Source organism: Eucalyptus grandis, chromosome 1, assembly GCF_016545825.1.
Source record: "Eucalyptus grandis isolate ANBG69807.140 chromosome 1, ASM1654582v1, whole genome shotgun sequence".
NCBI lineage: Eukaryota > Viridiplantae > Streptophyta > Magnoliopsida > Myrtales > Myrtaceae > Eucalyptus > Eucalyptus grandis.
Genome location: NC_052612.1, coordinates 15,574,559 through 15,597,965, shown reverse-complemented (window position 1 = coordinate 15,597,965; position 23,407 = coordinate 15,574,559). Strand labels below are relative to the sequence as shown.

At 40.6% G+C, this 23,407-nt stretch overlaps 1 protein-coding gene across 2 annotated transcripts in view; it reads right to left on the bottom strand.

Annotated features, from left to right (window-relative positions):
* Nucleotides 1-1,045: 1,045 nt before the first annotated feature.
* LOC104432588 (probable WRKY transcription factor 62) overlaps nt 1,046-23,407 on the bottom strand; it is a 42,985-nt gene continuing 20,623 nt past the window's right edge. Inside the window, exons 3-4 of one of the 2 annotated variants that reach the window (XM_018871761.2) lie at nt 1,556-1,663; nt 1,046-1,252 (exon numbers count right to left, since the gene is read on the bottom strand). In XM_018871761.2, the coding sequence (XP_018727306.2) occupies nt 1,117-1,252; nt 1,556-1,663 (244 nt within the window). In that variant the 3' untranslated portion in view covers nt 1,046-1,116. The remainder of the gene's footprint in view (nt 1,253-1,555; nt 1,664-23,407) is intronic. The other variant, XM_018871767.2, reaches the window with a different exon arrangement.

Below are 23,407 nucleotides of genomic sequence, written 5' to 3'. Positions count from 1 at the left end.
TCATTTTCATTACATTAGCAATTATATGGCTCCTTTTGCTTTTAAATAAACCGCGGCAAAGGATTAGTAGTTTCAAGGAAATTCATTCTACCAAAACACCTCCCATATTAATCAAGAAACCTCCACCAAATTCAACATAGAAATTCATAATCTAACAGATCATGAAACTCAGACCCCACAACCATATCAAAGCTATGAGACCCTAAGCATCACATCCCCTTGATCTGAGGACCAGTTTAGATCTCCTCAACAGAAGCATAATAATTAGATGATGCGGAGCGTAATAATCCAATGATGTGGATTGATTGTTGTTCTTTCTACTGTCATCATGGCCATGGCCATGGCCGTGGGGATTCAGATCATGCCCACTGGGCAACTTTTGCTCATGATTCACTAATAGAAAGTTGAAGAAGGTAGGGTTGGTGTTGTCGTCGTCTTGTTCAATGAGGCTAGTGTTGAAACTTTGGGGGACGGAGGAGCCCCTAGGGCTTGGTGAGTTCAGGATGAGTGAGGGGGATTTGAGGATGAAGTTCTCATAGATAGGGTAAACGGTTCCAGTTTTCATATAAGTTCCATTCAGAATATGGAACTTACCCGTCGGAACAAGTTTATCATTTTTTGGAACTTAGAATGTACCTTACATATCCTGTAACTTGGAATCTATCTTGTCACAGATTCCATGATTGGTCCTAAGGTCTACTAGGTTCCATGTGTATTATCAATTAAATGATTGGAGTATTACTACTTGTTGCTACAATCAATTGACCACAAATTATATTTAGATAGATGAAAACTATAAAACATTAATAGAATAAAAGTCTTAGTTGTAAAATGGAAGCTCAAACTAGTGATTTTAGATTACACACTCATCATTGGATGCTATGAAATATTGTAGGATCGCGCAAAGACATTAATAAAGAAAAATACAAAAACTTATTCAAGGTTTCACTTATTTAGAATCTGGAACCTATCCATCAAAACAGGTTTTCCAAGTTCTCTAATTTTTAGAATTTGAAACCTACCGTACATACCTTAAAATCTAAAACTGGATAGGTTCCCACTGGTCCGATTTTTAGGTTCCAAGTTTCAAGTTCTACCCTAATACCATGTTTACCCCTACTTGCAAGTGTGGTGGCCTTGGCATATAGTCCTGTAGATGGGTGGGTCATCCTTTATCTTTTGGACCTGCTTGGTCGCTTGACACCCCTGGTCAAATTTGTGAGAGCATCCGTAGTAGTTCCTACAAACACAGCTTTAATCACAAGCAATAACACATTTTCCTTAATTGTTCATCATGAGAGAAGCATAAATAATTTAGCCAGGTTGATAGATGGATGTGTTTCTTATTGTGAGATTTTTGTGGACCACTACTAACTATTTCAAAAGCTTAAGTTATTAAATGTATGATTGATTTGAAGCCATGATTTTTTGTAAAGATTCCCACATATTATTTGTTTTAGACATCAAGCAATAATAGAGTTCTTTCTACTTCATAAATTATTTTTCTCCTATATATGAGAGACTAATGAAAATGGATAAATTATTTGTGAAGTACCTTGGGAACTCCGACTTGAGAATCGCTTCTTGAGCATATTTCCTCCATGAGTACCCGTCGTAGACAAATTCATGGTCATCCAATCTTGTCCATGTATTCGAAGTCCCTCTACGAAAAAAAAAATGGGTAATTCCCAATTCATGTTAGAATTATTAAGATTTATGTATAAATCTGAACAAAAAACAGAACAAATAAAATATATATGAAAAATTAATGAAAATGGATGCATCATTTGTGAGGTACCTAGGTAACTTGAACTTGAAAATCAAATTCTAGTCTAGTCTTGTCTATCTATCTAAAGTCTTTCCGAGCAAAAATGAGTAATTTTACTTCTTCTTTTTTTGTTAGAATTACTTAGACGAATATAGATAATTTAGCTCCATGTAAAACCTCTTTCATCCTATGCTATGTGTAAAATTTATTTTATTCGGGTTATCCATTTTATATCCAACTTTATTATATTTTAAGGAGACAGCAAACACAAAATAGGATAAATTTTGATTTTATCAAACTACTAAACTTTGAAGGGAGATCTTCACACTGTCATTTTCAAACATGCGATTTCTTCCCAAAAAGAAGCTTTATAATTATTTTTTTAATTGCGTGAAACACTAGTTAAATCGATAAATTACTTTCAGACAAAGTCAGAAGTAAAAAATAGAAATAAATAAATAAAGACCTTAATTGCCTCGGGACCGGGGTACTAGTGCTCTGCTCATCAGAGTCCTCCCTGACACAGGATTTGGTTGGGACCTGCGAGACCTCGTCGGACTCGGCCATCCCCAATAAGGATAGGCTGTTGGCGAACGACTCCTTGAGGTCTTCGAGCAGATCTTCTGCAGACGAGGGCAGCTGTATGTTATTGCCAGCTTGGGACTGAGCGCTGAACAGATCTAGGAGCGTCGTTACGGACTTCTGGGCTCGGAGGATCTCCTCGATCATGCGCTTGCGGCTTGTGGAAAGGTTCTGAGGCCAAGCGAAACGTTCCATTGATGTAAATACACTTGCCAAAAAAGAAACTTACATATGTTATTATAATTGCGGGAAACTTCATTTAAATAGATAAATTACTTTTCAGACAAAGTCAAAAGTAAAAAGACGCGAATTTTGGCCCTTGCGTACCTTGGGATCGGAGGCTTGATGCTTTCACTTCCCTCCGAGATCTCGGACCTGACACAGGCGTTGGTCGGGAGCTGCAAGACCTCGTCGGACTCGGCGCTCATCGATTCAGATATGGAGTTGCCGAACGACCTGAGGACGTTGAAGAACAGATCTTCAGCGAACAGGGGCTGCCCTGTGTTATTGCCAGTTTGAGAGTGAGCGTCGAAAAGATCTCTGAGCTTCTTCGTGGGATTCTGGTCATGGAGGAGATCCTGGATCGCGTGCTTGCGGCTTGAGGAGAGGTTCTCAGGCCAAGCGAAACGCTCCATCGATGAGACAGGTGTTGGGCTTTGCTGGGCGACGAGGGAGAAAAACGGAGAGAGAGAGCGAGAGAGGCTTTTTGACGAGGACAAAAGTGCTCCGGGCGGTGCGGAAAAGAGGCAAGGAAGATTGGGGGGAGGGTTGTGCGAAAATTCCGCGTCTCCTGGGATCTAGAAGACAATGAGTATCTTGTCTTATCAGTACTATCATATATCGATGGGAGCGGATGGTTTAATTTTCTCAAATGTCATTATGTATGTGACTCAAAATTATAATTATGAAGCCTAAGGAGATCGTTACATAACATTTGTTATTTTGCTTTATTAATGTTGTTAGAAATAATTGCAAAATAATTAAGCGACTTCCCAATTTATTTGATCAAGTCCCAAATCTTCCTTAGAACGTGCAATCGAATCTTAAATTTCTAATTAACTCTTAATCCTTTATTGAAAAATTACAATTAAGTCCAAAATTTAAATTGAAAAGTAAAAATTCCTTAATGACACGTGGGCAATTTCAACTATTTCATTTTAAGGACTTCGATGGCATTCTCGTGTGTGTGTGTGTGTGTGTGTGTGTGTGTGTGTGTGTGTGTAAATCACATAGAACCTAAGAAATCAAACGTGTTCACCATTTCAGCATAACTTCCCAGAAACCAACAAAGACGGTTCATCCATTGGGACACCAGCAAACTTCCAAGGCAACAAGACGAGACCACCAAAATCTCTTGGAGCTGAATCGCAGCCAGAGTAGAGAATGGAAAAATCCGTACCTGATGAAGGACTTCCCTTGGGGCTGGTCGTGGCAATTAGGAGCTATCAAAAGAAGGTGGGATCGCAGACCTCGGAGCACGGAGGCCTTCGCTGCCGGCATGGAAGAAGAAGGCGTTGGAGCGGGAGGTGAAAGCTTTGTTGAAGTAGTCGTGGACGGAAGCATCCACGGTGACGATCGAATAGCAGAAGCAAACCAGAGCTACCAAGAAGAAGAAGAAAAACCCTAACCGGCGCTCGGCTCTGCAGGATTCTCTCTCTCTCTCTCTCTCTCTCTCTCTCTCTATGTGAGCAAAATGCCTTGACAAGTGAACTAACCACGGAACTGAGATGCTTCCTTTTTATTATTTTAATTTCTTAAAAAGAAGGGAGTTTCTACTTTCCCAATGAGTAAAGAATATTTTACTACTAGTAGCATAAAAAATTTGTTATCTTAGGTAGATTTTTCATTTTCATGGAAAATTACGAACCATGTGATTGAAAAAACTTACGACTATCTAAGGAAAACTATGCCAATGTCAAATAAAAGTTATGATCCATTAGATAATTTATTAATTAATTGAAAAAGAGACATACTACAAACTTAGGTAGCTTGTTAGTTTTTTTGGACCATTACAAATCATAGAATCTATATTATCTGCAACGACAAAAGAAAATTATATTCTATAAAGAAGGTTACAAAATGATACATGACGGATAAGTTGCTGTTATGAACAAAAATTATGAATTTTAAAGGAAGATTACTATCAATTAGCCAAAAACATTCTCCTTTTTTACTTATGTCACCATATAGTAAGACCTCGAAAACATATTTGTAGTTCTGCACTAAGATTAAAAATAATCATGTTAGGTTACAAAGTTATTTCTCCAAATGATATCAGTCTTTTCTAGCATGTTTATGAAAATAGATTTTAATGTTTTAATACAATCTGAGTCTAAGAAACATTTTTTCTGGCTTGATTTAATGATAATTATAATTTTTGGAGATGATGATCCGACATGGATTTATAATTTGAATTTGATACAGGAACGTAAATTCTAACCCTTGTTAATATGATGCATTCAGAGATTTTAACACTCATAATATGTTGAAATGGGGAATACATATAATATGACATACTTCTTATTGGTTTGATAATTGCATAACAGGGACTTCTGCACATTGACATTGACACTCTTCTCATCTTGTTTTTACCTTTGCGTTGAATGGAAGCCCACGAGATGAGTCAACGATGGGCTTTGACTAGAGATCCACGTCTGACAAGCAAACATAGCTTAGCCCGTGGATTTTTAACTTCTAATCTTGATATTATAACTTCTAATTTTGGATGCTACTAAAAGAAGTTGCTAGGCCGAAATGCGCGCCCAAACCACCGTCCCAACTTGAAAGCAACCTTGGAGAGACAGCACAAGCTTGGTGGACAAATAGCACCAATTATGCAGATGTCATTATTTTCACAGTTCTTCACTTAGAGAACATTCCCTTTTTTTTTCCCTTTCCCTTTTAATGAATCAGCCACTTAGTGATGATTCTTAAACCAAAATTATACTTGCACGCGAAAATCACCATACCATGATGGCTCAAAATCTGAGACAAATAACAAGTTTTCTCCTACTTAACAACTTAAAAACAACACAAAATCCACTTGGCAAAAAGTCAGAATGACACACAAAACCATATGCAAAATTATAAGCGAGAGAGAGAGAGCCAATTGGAATCCAAAAAAAAAAAAGAAAAGAAGAAGAAAACGCCAAATACCAATATCCGAATCCGCCGTCAAATTCGATCTCGAAGAAGAACTCTCGATCATCGTGCTGTCTCAAACTCACGATTCGCTCAGCTTCGCTCAGATCGAGAGAATAAAAAATTTAAAAGAGATGAAAGTGGATTGGGGAGTAAACCCCATTAATTATTTCTAATTTAAGTTCGGTAAATATCGTATTTTAAGTACTTTCCTATTTTAACTTTTAAAAGAAAATCCCAGAAAATGTTGACATTGCATCAATTCCATGTCTTGTCACCACTTGCCACATCATCTTTAGAATAGTTCATATTAATTTTACTTGTCATTAAAATCAAGTCATCTCAAACGTCATTAATTCAATAATTCGTGCATATTAAACTTGGGTTAAAATTGCATATAGAAAAACATAAAAAATATTTAGTTTGAGATTGCATGATTATTTAGAACTTAATGTTTAGTTTAAGCTATGCATGCTACTCTTTTTTTTTTTCCTTTTTTTTCTTTTTTAATCAACATCTTTTGTATATTGGGAAATTCATCATAGTAAAGTTGTGCTTTGTTCTTGGCAATTTTTATTTGTTGCTTTGGTTTATCAAGTGCTAGATCCTTGATTGTGCACCCTAGTGGTTAGCCTTAAAATTAATCAAGATTGCCTACAAAATATTTTTGAAAATAACAGGATAAAGGTACTATACCAAAAATGGAGTTAGATTAATCTAATGTAATTAAGTTTCCCAAACCCATTGTATCTCTAGTTCATACATAGGGTCTAATCAACCTACCAATAATTTATTAGTGCTGACTCCTAATTAAATTAATTCACATGTTAAATTGATTAAATTAAAACCCAAAAGTTTCCATATTACGTCCTTGCGCTTGGCAACCCATTAACTTTCCTATTGGTGACTTATCTCTTGGAAGGTCCTCCTAAGTCTAATATACATTGATAGTATGTTAAACGAATGTTGCCAAAATAAGAAAATAATATATTCCCCTTCTCTATAAGTCGAAACGACATTGTAACCTAGATAATCAGGATAATGCATCAATGACTCTTGATTATTCGTGTAGCATGTGCATTTAATCAATTATCAATAAAAACTTATTATCCACTATCATGCGTTTTATTCTTTCGAAGAGAAAGTTTGCCCATGAAATTTCATTTGTTACTCTTTAATACAGTTCGGCCCAAGCAATCATAGGAATCGTAGGTAATGCCAATTATACTAAAAATTAGTTTACAAAATTAGTTTAATACTCTAAGTGAGAGATTGGAGAGAAAAGTCTCTTTCTAAATGTCATTTCTCTATAATATAGTTACGGGTTTGGTGATTGTTAACGGAGGTTAAAAATAGATAACTACAGTAGAAATTGTGTGAAATGAGACTTAGATATATTTAACATGTATTATTTAATACATGGGTAATTTAGAAATACATCTATTTTCTTTCTTTATTAAAGTAATATTAGAATAAGTGGAGAAATAAATGTATAGATATGATTTTCTTTTCCTGTTTTCCTCCAAAAATTTCCAGAAAAAGAAAAATAGCGTTGTTTAAAATTTGAAAAATACATAATTATTGCACTTTTAAAGATTTTTTTATCAGACACTTTTAAAGGTTTCATGCGTGTGATTTTAACTAAATAAAAAGTTTTCAATCTACAAATCTTAGGAAAAAGTAAAATACGTGTAACGAACAACATATGGGGGATGACTATTGGAGTCTTGATTTTGGTAATATTAATAAAAGGAAAAAAAGAAAGAAGAAGAAAAAAAAACTAGGGTTAATACCTTAAAAAACCCCAAACTGGTACACTTGTGACAAATTTACCCCAAACTATTTTTTGACCATGAAAAACCCCAAACTGGTACACCTGTGACAAATTTACCCCGACTAACTATAAAAAACCCTAAACTGGTACATTTATGACAAATTTACCCCAAATTAATTTATTCAACCACAAAAAACCCCAAACTGGTAAATTTGTGACTAATATACCATCTGAAAAATTAGATTAATACCACAAAAAAATCACAAAAATTATAAACTATGACAAACAGAGTGTAAAATCTCAAATTGATATACCAGTCAATTGTCACGTGTTATTTAACTTTATAATTTAACAAGAAAATTTAACTAAAACTAATAGAGGGTAAATTGTCACAAGTGTACTAGTTTAGGATAAATTTGTCAAAGGCATACCAGTTTGGGGTTTTTGGTGGTCAAAAAAATAGTTTGGGGTAAATTTGTCACGTATGTACCGGTTTAGAGTTTTTCAAGGTATTAACCCAAAAAACTAAAACACCCTTTTTACATGTATTTTGACTAAATTTGGTCCATGATATATTGTTTCCCCATTTGCAGCTCTGCGTCCCTCCAACGGACCGTGGCTGCGAGGAGCGATGGCAAGGGGGAAAGGCGGCGGCTTTCCTTGATGGGCCGGCACAGCCGCCTCCGTCGGTGGCCTCGATGGATGGGAAAGTAATGGGGAATGTTGGGTTGAAGGACAATGGGGGGCACTAGAGGCGGTTTGGAGAGGCGGGTCGAAGCAGAGATGGATCGAAAGGACTGCTAGGAAGCTCGAAAACTAAGGTAAATTTGATAGATATGGTTGATTAACTTTATAACCATTTTCTAAGGCTTGGAGTAATTAGTTTACCTCAGCTGAATGGGTTCTTGGATATCAGTTGTGCTAGAATGGTTAGCTTTGTTGTGTTTGACCGAATGCAGCACCTTGTGTCCATAGTTGAGTTCAGAGGAAGGGAGGTAAGGAGGGAGGGTAGTAGTGTTTGAGGAATAGGATAAATATTTTTCAAGATAAATCGGGCATACTATGTTTTGACACCATGCTTATTCCTTAGAGTGTATATAGCTGTTCTAGGTTGGTTGTTGCTTCTTGCAATTGTATAATAATGTTCTATGCACCTGTTTGTAGGATGGAAATTTTGTCATGTGTAATTACCTACCCAAGTAAACACAGCATGAGATGTAGTTTGGAATAGGCAGGCTCATTTACTTGTGTAACTTCCGATTCATTGACCAGTCAAACCCTCCTAGGGGAGATTTTATGCTCCTCTGTATGCAGCGAGACTTTCAAACGCTAATAGATGATGTGAAAAGTGTGAAAAGTGAGATGTCACGGATCTCCTCTTTGTTTTGCTACAATTCAAGAAGCATCTTGTCCAATCGAGGTGTTTATTAGTCTTTTAAATGGACTTGGCAATTTAGCAATTATGAGACTTATCAAGCTACTTCAGGGAAAACTATCCTCAAATCCTCTTATAGAAATTAGCAAGTTAGTAGGAATCCCAAAAGTATTTTAGGAGAATTATGGGGTTCTTTGGAATTTGTCAAAGTGTGGGGGGCAAGATAAGCATCTCAAATGCAGCTCAAATGGCAACTACTGATCTGTGGCTCAATCCTGTTGAGATGAACATGCAATGTGTTGCTTAATACTCGACATTTCTCATTTGATTATTTATTATGATTTTTGTTTGCATTAATAGTTGGAAGAATCGTGTCTGTTATTTTGGATGATGATGTTGTTTTAGGTGAGGTTCACAGTGGAAGTGTACTTTTTCCAACTTTTGGATGTGCAATTGCCACAAAATCTCATGTCTATCTATATATGTAGTGTTGTATTAGGTTAAGCATTTGACATTTAGGAATTAAATTCCCTGAAATTCTTATATACTGAGATCTAGCAATTGTTGTTAACCTAAATAGAAGTCTTTTGGTAGCTATTTGATCATCAATATAATGTGGGGCTGCTTCTGTTCGACAAAAAGGAGTGGAACCTGAAGTTTGAAGAGTTAGGTCAAGCATTATCAGAAGCACGACAGCTTATCCAACGAGAACAATCAGCACATCTGATTGCAATGTTTGAAGCTAAGAAGAAAGAGGAAAATTTGAGGAAAGCTTTGGCTTTTGAAAGGTAGTGTGTGGCAAAGGTATGCTACTTCTTGCTGATGTCGCGACCTCTCTTTTTTTCGGCACCCGTAATCGGGTATAGGCGCCTAAGGAGGCTAATGGCTCGGCTAAAATTAGTTATGCCCGGACTCTCCAAAGTCCACCAATTCACGACTTTAATAGTCTAATTTTTAACCTTGTAAATCAATTTTTAAAATGGAGTCGCCACTAATCGATTTGGGTTGGGTTGCTTAGAAACCCAAGCGAAGTATTGGGAGAAATACTCACTCTTGCGCAACCCAGAGAAATTAGGATCGGTGACTTGATTACACTAGTTAATCACTAATGCCCTTTCGGTACCTAATCTTGTTTAAACCCTAAGGCTTTTTAGATTTTTGGGGAATTTTCCATGCATTTTTGGGAGGAAAAACATTTGAGTCTTTTTTTTTTTTTTTTTTTACATAAAAGGGATTTTTTTGGATTTTTTTGGTATTTTGGAAAAATACAAGTCTTTTTGGTTTTTCTGGATTTTTTTGGATTTTTCATGAATTTTTGGCTTTTTTTGGATTTTTGCCATTTTTTGGAAAATATGGAATATTTTTTATTTTTTTTTTATTTTTTTTCGAAAAATAGATATTTTTTGGAAAATAAAATATTTTTTGATTTTTTGGAAAATAAAATATTTTTTACTGTTTTTTAAATATTTTTCGAAAATAAAACATTTTTTGATTTTTTTAAATAAATTATTTATTTATTTATTTAAAATATTATTTAAAATAAAAATTAAAAAAAAAAATACCTAGGTCGGATCCGCGGATTGGGTCCGACTCGGGCAAGCGACTCGAACGCGGACGCGGGCCCGACTCAGATTTTTTTTTTTTTTTTTTTTTTTTTTAATTTGAAACGGCGTTGTGGCCGGGCGTTCGAGACACTGGCCCGGCCCGACGACCCGGCTCCACGACCCGGCTTCCCGCGAAAACCCTACTCGGATCCGACCCGACCGCAACCCGGCCTTCCGCCGCCCCCGCAATTTGCGGAATGCCTACCCGGTTCCCGATTCGGTCCGACCCGACAACCTAGGGTCGCGACCCGGAAAATCGGGAACCCTAGGGTTTCCGAATCACGGCACCGAGGAGGGAGAGGACCGAGACGCAGCGGCGACGGCGGCGGCGGTGGCGACGACGGTAGCGATGACTGGACTATGGAGAGGGAGATGGCGACGACGACGGCGATAGCACGATACCTGTTTGTGGCAACGGTGCGACGGGGGCGGCGACGACGGCGAGACCCACTCGAATCCCTTCCCCTCCAGCTTCTCTCTCTCTCTCTCTCTACTTCCCCCTCCGGCGAGGCTCGGATCCACGGATTGCGAGTCCTCGGATCCCCAGAAGTCTCTCAGTGGAGTGTCCAAGGATATAGCCCTAAATCCGGCTCTCTCTCTCTCCTTCCCCCTCCGGTGAGGCTTGGATCCGCGGGTTGCGAGTCCTCGGACCCCCCTGAAGTCTCTTAGTGGGGTGCCCAAGGCCTGCGACTTCGAATTGTCCCCCTCTCTCTCTATCCTCTCCGGCGAGGCTTGGATCCGCAGGTTGTGAGTCCTCGGACCCCCCTGAAGTCTCTTAGTGGGGTGCCCGAGGCCTACGACTTCGAATCGTCCCCCTCTCTCTCTACCCTCTCCTCCGGCGAGCCTCGAATCCTTGGCTGTTCGACCTCGGACCTCCCCCGAAGTCTCTCGGTGGGTTGTCTCGAGGTTTGCAAGCCCTAGATCCGACTCTCCCTCTCTATGTGTCTTAGCTGCTTGGATCGACGGCTTATTTATAGGCCAAGGGGCGGCCGGTCGACAGAGTTCGATCATTGGTCGCCACGGCCTTTGCCGGCCAAACCGGCGTCCCATCTGACGCTAGCTGCCCCCTGCTCCACGTGCGTTGTCGCTGCTCCTCCCCTCTGCTCCGGCGTCGCGCCCCCTGTGCGTGCGTTGCAACCGCGCAAGGAAGAAGAAAACCGGGCCGGGCCGGATGAGGCGGAAATGGGCCTCACGGGCCCATGCGAGGGCTTTTTCTGCTTTTTTGTTTTGTTTTTTCATATATTTTTTATCCGAAAAGATAAAAAAAAAAAAAATAAAGTAAAACCTAATTAATTAAAATGATATTTTAGGCATCAACAAATGCCCCTCTTTGAATGTGAGCTCGCAGAGGTTGCATTCAAAGACAAACTGATGCCTAAATTTTATCCATGCACGTGTAGCATATTATATTTTATTTGGGACTTATTATTTTATGCGGAAAAAAAAAAAAAACAATATAACTTTACATATACTAAGACAAATAAGAAGATATCTATAGTTACTTACCGGGAGTGAGTGAGATAGGGTGTGAACCCCGAGTTTTGGCAAGTATCAATGCGTCATCTTACTTGGTGACATGAGGAGGTTGCTTTTCCAAGACCCGAACCATTCTTCGATCACCTGTTAGAGCAATAAGTGATTTGTCTAGGACCTGAACCTTTCTTCGGTCGCCTGTTAGAGCAATAAGTTGGTTTGTCTAGGACCCGAACCTTTCCTCGGTCGCCTTTCCTCGGTCGCCTGTTAGAGCAATAAGTTGGTTTGTCTAGGACCCGAACCTTTCTTCGGTCGCCTGTTAGAGCAATAAGTTGGTTTGTCTAGGACCCAAACCTTTCTTCGGTCGCCTATTAGAGCAATAAGTTGTTTTGTCTAGGACCCGAACCTTTCTTCGGTCACCTTGACGGAGAATTGCTTTTTCAGGACCTGAACCTTTTTTCGGTCGCCTGTTAGAGCAATAAGTTGTTTTGCCTAGGACCCGAACCTTTCTTCGGTCGCCTGTTAGAGCAATAAGTTGTTTATCTAGGACCCGAACCTTTCTTTGGTCGCCTTGACGGGAGATGCGCCGACCTTTCTCAGGGCATCTATTTGTGGTTGCCTGATTTGTATCGAGGACACCGGTTGGTACCAAACCTTTCTCGGGAGATGCGCCGACCTTTCTCAGGATATCATATTTATTGGGGTGTCTGACTTCTGTCAAAGACACCGGTAGGAACCCGACCTTTCTCGGGAGGATGCGCCGACCTTTCTTAGGGCATCAATTTGCGGGGCGTCTGACTTCTGTCGAAGACACCAATTGGAACCCGGCCTTTCTCGGGAGGATGCGCCGACCTTTCTCAGGGCATCGATTCTTGAAGATACCTGGACATTCACAGGCATATCAAAGAGTACCTGGATATTCACAAGTGCTAACCTGAAGGATATTTGGGCCTTTGCAGGCGTCAAAAGGGGCATTTGGCTAATCATAGGCATTGGAGGGGCACTTGGATGATCACAAGCACGAATTCTTGGAGGATACCTCCTGGTAAAGGGGAATATCGAGGGCGTGCCTCGCATGTTCGTGAAGGTCTCTCACTTCCTGGGATATTCGTGAAGGTCTCTCACCTCCTGGTAGTTAGAATATCGAGGACATGCCTTGGATATTCATGAAGGTCTCTCACCTCCTGGTAATTGGGAATATTGAGGACGTGCCTTGCATATTCATGAAGGTCTCTCACCTCCCGGTAAAGGGAATATCGAGGACGTACTGGATATTCATGAAGGTCTCTCACCTTCTGGTAAAAGGGAATATCGAGGACGTACCTGGGATATTCGTAAAGGTTACTCACTTTCTAGTAATTGGGAATATCGATGGCGTACTTGAGATATTCGTGAAGGTCTCTCACCTCCTGGTAATTGGGAATATCGAGGGTGTACCTGAGATATTTGTGAAGGTCTTTCACCTCCTGGTAATAGGAATATCGAGGGCGTACCTCGTATATTCGTGAAGGTCTCTCACCTCCTGGTAATGGGAATATCGAGGACGTACCTTGGATATTCATGAAGGTCTCTCACCTCTTGGTAATTGGGAATATCGAAGACGTACCTTGGATATTCGTGAAGGTCTCTCATCTCTTGGTAATTGGGAATATCGAGAGCGTGCCCCGCATATTCGTGAAGGTCTCTCACCTCCTAGTAATGGGAATATCGAGGGCGTGCCCCGCATATTCATAAACGTCTCTCACCTCCTGGTATTATAAACTTGAATGTAGTATGAGGCTTACATGGATTGCCGCAGGCACTTAAAAGGGGTGGAACACCTGGATTGCCACAGGTGTACAAAATACTGGAATACTTGGATGAACACAAGTATTTAATGATACAACCTAGGACCACTCAATTGGTCCAAGTGTAAGAAAGCATACTTGGGTGGGCGTAGGCACACAAAGCAGTGGAATGCTTGAACAACGGCTATTATTTGGGGACAACTCGGGCAAGTTGAGTGTCATGAAAAAGAAATACCTGGACAACGGTGAGTACTTGATGATGTGGGGATACCTAGACAGCAGTAGGTACTCCAAGAGATACTTGGTCAGTCACAAGTATAAATACTTTGAGGACAACTCGAACATGTCAAGTGTCAAGAAAATGGAGTATTCGAACGGTGGCCGGTATTCAAAGGCAATAGGGATACCTAGATAGCAGTAGGTATTCAATGATAAAGGGATACTTGGTCAGTCACAAGTATCAATACTCTGGGGACAACTCGAACAGGTCGAGTGTCAAGAAAAGGGAGTATCCGAATAGTGGCTGGTACTCAAAGACAAGAGGGATACCTAGATAGCAAGCGGGTATTCAACGATAAAGGGATACTTGGTCAGTCACAAGTATCAATACTTTGGGGACAACTTGAGCAGGTCGAGTGTTAGGGAAAAGGGAGTATCCAAACGGTGGCCGGTATTCAAAGACAATAGGGATACCTAGACAGCAGCGGGTATTCAACGATAAAAGGATATTTGGTCAGTCACAAGTATCAATACTTTGGGGACAACTCGAATAGGTCGAGTGTCGATAAGAGGGAGTACTCGGCAAGTGGTGGGTACTTAAAGACAAGGGGATACTTAGACAGTTGCAAGCACCCAAACTCAAGGGACGACTTGAATAGGTCGAGTGTCAAGAAGAGAGTACCTGGACAAAGGATAGGTACTTTAAGACAAATGGGGATTAGGATGTGCTTACCTGGCAATATCTCTGATCTCTGAGAATATGTCTGCTATTTGCACAATATGCACACATGATTGTATATTCATGAATTTAAATGAGATTCATGCATGATAATTTTGTCAATTTTGCATCATCTGATTTCTACTGGGGAAGATTTTGAAAGACAACCTTTATTCGGAATATAGATGTCTTGAGCATGCTAGATGAGGGACTTTCAGTTTGAAAGGACTTTCCGCTCACTCTCATGGAAAAGGCTATCCTGACCATTGATGCAGGATTTATAAAGACCACACTATCTCACTATCATCATGTCAACAGGGATCTGAGTATTCTCGCAAACGGTACGACTTTACCAGTGTGAGAGGTTTTTGTTGAAATTGTGATGAAGACTTGATCATTGGCTCATCAAAGGGGACCATCAAGGTCGAAGCCGATGGACGAAATGTTGCACGATCATCTCCGGGTTTATCAGTCAAGAATCCTGCGAAAAGAGATAGAATAATCTTGCTCGTACTTCTTCGAGCGATGCTTTTAAACATATGAAATCCTACGTTAATTGAAGTGCTATAGTCTGAAGAGACTTTTATAATGGGACGCAACATAGGCTTGGCTCATGTGTAAAAGGGTGAGAGCTGGTGATTGCTTTGGCATTTGTCACTGGTCTTTCTTCTCACTGTTAGATGGAGGCTCTATCAATTGAACCACAACAACAACTTTTTCTTGGCTGTATTTTTTACCGGAGGGCATTGGCCTTGCTTTTACCAAGCACACTGCTTTTTTATGCCCCTATTTTTTATTCCAGTTATTCATTTATAGGCATTGACCTTGCTTTTACCAGGTACACTACTTTTTTATGCCCCTTGTTGTTAGAGGAACTAGCCTAGGCAAGTTCAATCACGACATTGTTGTTGGACTCTTGAGTCTTCGTCTTCAGCTAGCGCTCCGGGCTATGCTGCTTAAATGGTAGTAACTTTTGTTTTGCCTCCACGTGAGGGTGAAATTACAGATTCAATTGGGTTGTACAATGAATACAAGTGCGTAGAGAAAGAATTGCTCTTCATCATTCTAGGGCACTTAAATTAATGCGAGTGTTCATATGCGATAAAGACACTCGAAGATTGATGCAAGTGCAAGCAAAAAAATTTCTATCCCTTTTCTCACATTGTGATGCTGCTTGGCCTCTAATCTGCCCCAGTGTGGGGGTGGTTCTTGATGAGGATATGAGAGAAGCTTCACCAGTGTAAGGAGCTCAAAGGGGCGAGCAATGAAATGCCTCTCACTATTTTGGTTATCGTACCATTCGCGAGAGAACTCTTTACCCTGCAGCCATGGAAATCTTCTGCACTCATCTCACAAGTGTATAGATTGGGGGGGGGGGATTGTGTGTAAGATATGGCTTGCCTTTCATCATTCTGACGCACCTCATCTAGCATGCTCGATTAATATTGTATTCTTCATTTAGCTGTCTAGTCTAATAATTCTCAATGGAATCAGTGATTTAGATAGACAAAATTATCATGCAAAAATCCATTTGGAAAATGCATGCAACGTTTTAAACATGAGAGAGTTTGTACTCTTAAAACAAATGAATGATTTTGCTCAAAAAGACTTTGTTGGCAGCTTTAAGGGTTAGCAGAATGGTGTTTCCAAATATGTTAAATCTTGGATATCAAAAGGGCTATTCACAAAGGGGTGTCGATGATTGTCTCTATTGATTAGGAATATGACACATGAATGATCAGCTGGGGTTGGGAATCTGATCATCGATCTGATGAGTGTTTCTGCTTTTGCCCTTGTAGAAGAGAAGATGTATAAGTAGATCAATTAGTCTGGCCAAAATCAAATGTGAGTTGAGGCTTGAAGATTTTCTATAATTTTCTTTGGCGATACTTGAGACGCCATTTTGCTTGGGAGAGTTTATCATGTCTCTCATTGATTTGTTATCCGTGTTTTTGATAGTCGGGTGATCCCGCAAATGCACAAGAGGGAATGTGTTAGTCATGAACTCTTTCAAGAGTCAAATAACTGGAAGCGATACAACTTTACCCTTCACTGGTTTGCAGACGATTGGGTGAACCTAAAGTGAGATGGGAACACGAAGTCCTATGTCCCTTGCTTCGTTAGGTCAATTATTCTCTAAATTGGCTCCTGATGACACATCATTTTATACGAAGCTAGATGAATTTGATGCTGGTCATTTCCACATACTAGCTGAGCAATATTGATTTGCCAAACCTAACCGTCAAGTTCGGCTCTTGAATCCAGATGCTTCCTGCCAATAAGGGGAATATGTCAAAAGTGAATTTAGAGGGGGGAGTATTGGAAACGATACCAAATTACTCTTCTCCAAAGTTTGTATTTGCTGACTCCTAGGGATATTTGAATGTCGATGAAAGCCTTTTCGTCTTGGCACAATTTGGCATTTCTTTCGATTGGCCTTCCTCACTCATGGCCATGTATGCATGATTGATGGTTGTTGATTTATCTTCAACGCCTTCCTTCTGTGGAATTTTTTATGTATTTGACTATATAACCATTAGCAGCATTGAGCAAAGTCATGTACTTTAAGCTTCTATGGAATCTAAGATGGACAATCAAAACCTCCAATTCTCTAATGGCAATTACTTCTTGCGAGAGCATGTGTCTGAATAGGAAGTTAGGTTTCTAGGTCCTCATTTTGAATAGGGGCTAGAGACCGCTTCAACTGTCTGGATTTCTTCCCTGTTGAGAGTAGACAATTCAAAGAAAGAGAAAAGATCCCTTCCTTATGCTTCTAGGCTTGTCGAAGCTAGAAGTCCTATTGATGAAACCACAACATCTGGTTGCTTAGGCACGTTGTGGGGAAAGGATATTGCTCTAGCTTGTGAAAGAGTTGGGCAGGAGCGAGGTGGAGTGCACAGAACTCCTAGGGACGGCTTGATTTTCAACCGTATGCGTGTACCTATTACATCTTATCTTTCGTTTCCTGTAAATAGAAGAGAAATGACATCATTTCCAAATTATATTCAGAGAATAAGACTTACCCTTTTTTGGTGTGAGATGATTCTTTTTATTTGCCCCTGTTTTCTTGGTGTCTTTGAATTTGGCGAGTTCACACGATGCTCTTGTTTCAAATGCCCCCTGTCACACTAAGTCAAAGGGGACGGGAATGATCTTCTAAGACACAAAGTGAGTGAGTTAGAAAGACAAACATGATTTAATCATCTCGTTTTGACGAAAGATTTTGAAATATTTTTGTTTTGTTTTCAAAAGTATATATCTTTGGGGGAAAGAAAGCATGAGGAAGCCCAGCCCTCAGTATTCTTCTTGGATGATAATTTTTTCATGGTTGGATAGTATCACCGGGCTAGTTTGGGATACCGTTTCATGCTCTCAAAATATTTTCAACTTGATTTAATAGGTGGATTTACATTTTGGAAAAGTATTTTCAAAAGTTAGTTCCTCAAGCGGAACTGATGTTGAAAATAAAAACAAGCCAGACTTAAGAAAGATGTACAAGTTCCCACGTAGGGGAATACGAAAGGAAATTAAAAAGAGTTCTACTCAGCGGGCCTGCACCCATTTCCCTTACGGTCCTTTATTGATGGTGTCCATGAAAAGGTCTCCAAACATGGTGGTCATGTCATCTGGCCCTTCTTTCTCTATTACTAAGGGTGGCACTTCATTGCCTGAATAATACCTGGCCTTCACCGGCCCTTGATAAATGTCGGTGGTATGTGCTTCGACATTTCTGCTCCGACTATCTTCAAAACTGAATACCACATTTACTTTGTCGGTGTGATCAGGGAGCGAATTGCTCTGGAATGAGAAAACTTTAGTGTCTAACAGGTTCTGGATTCAACTCTTGAGGGTGAAGCACTCATCAGTCGAGTGCCCCACTTCTCCCATGTGATAGTCGCATTTTTTGGATGGGTCATAGCTGGAGAAGCTTTCGGCATTTGGTCGCTTTGGCTCAGTCGAAAGGAGGTTCTTATTCCGGAGGATTGCCAAAACCTGTGATGGAGATCCGCGAAGTGAAGTGAATTGTCTCCTGTTGTTGTAGTGCTGGGGCGGTTGACGGCTGGTAGTCTGTTGCTGCCTTGCACTTGTTTGAATTGTTGAAGAATGATTGTAGGTCGTATTGACATCTACTAGTGGTTCTTTATCTTTCTTCATGCTGAACCTGCCCGTGGGTGCAGGTTCAGTGAACCAACCATCCTTCAACCCTATCTCGATTTGTTCCCCTACTGGAATGAGTTGATTAAATGATTCGGCGATCGTGGTTACCATTTGATTGCGGTACTCGTAAGGGAGGGTTTTGATAAACATTTTTCTCAGTTCGAAATCGGTTGGTTCAGACTGATTTGGGTGGCCGATTCCTCCATCTAATAGTATATTCTTTGAATGATTCATGCTTTTTCTTTTCGGTATGCTCAAGATCCTCACGAGAAGAGGTAATGTCCATTATGAACTTATACTGTTTGAGGAATGCCTCACTCACTTCGCTCCATGTTTCGAGGAGGTTCATGTTTTTCGTGATGTACCACCTTAGGGCCATGCCTACTAGACTTTTTTTTTTTTTTTTGCATTATTAACATATTGGGTCATTCGAACCAAGTACATTTGCAAATGAGCCCTCGGGCAAGTTGTGCCATCATACTTCTCAAACTTAGGCATTTTGAATTTTTCCGGCATTTTGACGTTGGAATAAATGGTGAGGTCCGTCAAAGTAGGATCTTGGAGGCCCCAGCTTGTTCCAAGTCCGTCCTCAAGCTTTTCGAGACGTTTGTCATGCTCAGTTTAGACAAACTGTCTGGCTTAGCTTTCAATTGCGGTTGGATGTGGATCATCCTCCAATTGGCACGTTATCGTCGGCATTTCCACCTTGATCACCCCTAGTAGATGATTGTGGCAACAATACCTCGATTGAGGCCGGGGCGGGAATGAGTTTGCCTTGGATGGAGTCTATCTGCTTTGAAAGTTGTTGAAGCACATTGAAGACTTGTTTCATTTCGCTTTCTACGATCGCAATACGGCTTGGTACATTTTCTTCAGCCATTCTTGCTCTTGCTTTTGAGCAAGTCTGGACTGATGAACGTTGACGTTCCGTGATTACCTCGGCCATGAATAAACAAGCATGTGTGAAGACAAGGCGTAGATAGAGAGTCACCATGATGACGACTTAATCCTACTATTTTTGTTTATTCATGAAAATGTAGAGGATTTCCTAAACATGGATTGAAAATGGCACGTGACATGTTAACATGAGCTAAAAAGATATTCAATTTGAAAGGCGAAGAAAGCATGAGTTGCAACAAATTTTGAAAAAGATTCTATCCCCCTTTTTTTGAGGCAAATGAAAATTCTTGCGGAAAAGAATTTTATAACATGCTTGAGAATAAAAACATCAACTAAAAGTAGTTTTTTGCAATTTTTTTTAACTTTAAAAAAAACTTTATGACAATTACTTCCAAATTTAGATGACCGTGATATTAAATCCTACACTAATCATGGACTACTCAATATATATAGGAAGGTAAGTAAATTACAAAGTACACGAAATAAAAAATTGCTTCACACGAGAAAATTGATGGCAATCACATAGACATGCCCATGATATGTGCGGCTCGATTTCTAACTGAGAAGGTTTGTTGAAATTAAAAGGATCCGCCCGTCGCAGTCTCGCGTCAGCATATACCCCCCTAACCTCGGCTAAGAAATTCGGGGAAAAGAAAGGCAACCTTTACATCGCAGTCTCGTGTTCGAGGTCATATCTTTCTTAACACCATCCTATATATCCTATGGCGGCCCAGATCCGGCGGCTGGGTTGTGTGTGCTATGTGTAATGTTAAAATAGTAAAGCATGCACAATAGTTTATAATAACAAAACAATCTATTTTAACCAAAATTAAAATAAACATTTAAGCTACTAACTTGCATAAAGAAAAAAAAAAACAAGTCAGAAAAATATTTAAATAAGATATAATGGCCTAAGTCCTCAAATAGTCCCCAAATGAGTCGCCAAGCTGTCGCGACCTCTCTTTTTTTCGGCACCCGCAATCGGGTACAGGCGCCTATGGAGGCTAATGGCTCGGCTAAAATTAGTTATGCCCGGATTCTCCCAAGTCCACCAATTCACGACTTTAATAGTATGAGTTTTTAACTTGTAAATCAATTTTTAAAATGGAGTCGCCACTAATCGATTTGGGGTAGGTTGATTAGAAACCCAAGCGAAGTATCGGGAGAAATATTCACTCCTGTGCAATCAGAGAGAAATTAGGATCGGGGACTTGATTACACTAATTAATCATTAATGCCCTTCGGTACCTAATCTTGTTTAAACCCTAAGGCTTTTTAGATTTTTGGGGAATTTTCCATGCATTTTGGGAGGGAAAACATTTTTGAGTCTTTTTTTTTTTTTTACATAAAAGGGATTTTTTTGGATTTTTTTGGTATTTTGGAAAAATACAAGTCGATTTGGCTTTTCCATGAATTTTTGGCTTTTTTGGATTTTTGCCATTTTTTGGAAAATATGGAATATTTTTTGATTTTTTTGATTTTTTTTCGGAAAATAGATATTTTTTGGAAAATAAAATATTTTTTACTGTTTTTTAAATATTTTTCGAAAATAAAATATTTTTTGATTTTTTTAAATAAATTATTTATTATTTGTTATTTATTTAAAATATTATTTAAAATAAAAATTTAAAAAAAACCTACCCGGGTCGGATCCGCGGATTGGGCCCGACCCGAACGTGGATGGGCCCGCATTGTGGGCCCGACTCAGATTTTTTTTTTTCATTTTTTTATTTGAAGCGGTGTCGTGGCCGGGTGTTCGGGGACACTCGGCCCGCCCGACGACCCGGGCTCCACAACCCGGCTTCCCACGGCCCTACCTGGGTTCGACCCAAATCGCAACCCCGCCTCGCCGCCCCGCACTTTGTGGAATCCCTACTCGGTTCCCGATCCGGTCCGACCCGACAACCTAGGGTCGCGACCCGGAAAATCGGGAACCCTAGGGTTCCGAATCACGCGCGCAAGGAGGGAGAGGACCGAGACGCAACTAACGGCGACGGCGACACGGTAGCGGTGGACCGGACTATGGAGAGGGAGATGGCGACGACGACGGCGACAGCACGATACCTGTTTGTGGCAACGGCGCGACGGGGCGGCGACGACGGCGAGACCCACGCGAATCCCTTCCCCCTCCCTTCTTCTCTCTCTCTCTCTCTCTACTTCCCCCTCCGGCGAGGCTCAGATCCACGGATTGCGAGTCCTCGGACCCCTTGAAGTCTCTTAGTGGGGTGTCCAAGGATGCAGCCCTAAATCCGGCTCTCTCTCTCTTCTTCCCCCTCCGGCAAGGCTCGGATCCGCGGGTTGCGAGTCCTTGGAGCCCCCTGAAGTCTCTTAGTGGGGTGCCCGAGGCTTGCGACTTCGAATAGTCCCCCCTCTCTACCCTCTCCGGCGAGGCTCGGGATCCGTGGATTGCGAGTCCTCGAACCCCCCGAAGTCTCGGCTGGGGTGCTCGAGGCTGCGACTTTGAATCGTCCCCCCTCTCTCTACCCTCTCCTCCGCGAGCCTCGGATCCTTGGCCATTCGACCTCATACCTCCCCTGAAGTCTCTTAGTGGGTTGTCCGAGGTTTGCAAGCCCTAGATCCGACTCTCCCTCTCTCTGTGTGTCTTGGCTACTGGGATCGACGGCCTATTTATAGGCCAAGGGCGTCGGTCGACGGAGTTCGACCGTCGGCCGCCACGGCCTTTGCCGACCGGCGTCCCATCCGACGCCCTGCCTCCCCGCTCCACGTGCGTTGTCGTTGCTCCTCCCCTCCGCTCCGGCGTCGCCGCCCCCTGCGCGTGCGCTGCAACCGCGCGAGGAAGAAGAAGAAGACGGCCGGGCCCGGGCTGAGGCGGAAATGGGCCTCACGGGCCCATGCGAGGGCTTTTCAGCTTTTTTTTTTTTTTCATATATTTTTTATCCGAAAAGATAAATAAATAAATAAATAAAGTAAAACCTAATTAATTAAAAGGAAATTTTAGGGCGACAACAGCCGATAGTCTTGCAATTTGAATGCTCTAGATTTTGCATTGCATTTTAACTATCTTATATTTTAGAAAAACAGTCAACTAATGACAAATTGTCTACTAAATTTGTGTTGCCAAAATTTCGTTCATGGGCACTAGGGATTGCTAAATCGGATAGTTTAAAGGTAAAACAAACTCAATTGCCAGATGATTTTTCTATGATCTGGCATAACGACTGCATCTCCCGATGGAGAACTCTTTTCCGGAGCATCGGTTTGATTCCGATTGCCAAATTATGTGTTGCTAATCATATTAGATTAGCCACTCTTGTTAATTGTGTTAATCTGGTGGTTGATGAATCTGAGAGTGCTCTACCGATTCTTAAAAAAAGTTCAAGATCTTTGTCTGTATATTTTCATGAATTATTGATGAAAATATTCTTGTGCCAAAAAGGTTAATGAGAGTGCTGTTTTAGCTTTGGTTTTGTGGGGTTATGGCATAATTTGGAAGAACTTGCTCCTTTCATTCAATTGAATTTTCAGTTTTGTGGCAACAAGTCACCATCTTCTTAAAAGTAAGTTTTCTAACTCCTCTGTAAAAGCGAAGCGTGAAAAAGGAAAATAAGTATTGTTTTGTAAGCTCGTTTCACTCGCTCGGGATTTATGCCATTATGGATCTTATTTGCTAGCCTCCCTTTCCCTACAATCTGACCCTTCTCAGACATGAAGTATGTGATTGCACTGCACACACATAGAGATGCAGGACATGCAAAGGCATGTTTTAGACAAATTTATGTCTAGGGAAAATAGTAGATTGTCGACGTTGGTTTAATATGTGGCAATGTGGGGCCATATTTTCCTATTTTTAGTATAAAAAGTTGAGCTTTATCCTTGTTTCTTCCTTTGCCTGAGTTGCACTGCAAATGGGAAGATATGACGAGAGCCATTCCTCAACTTGATTTTTT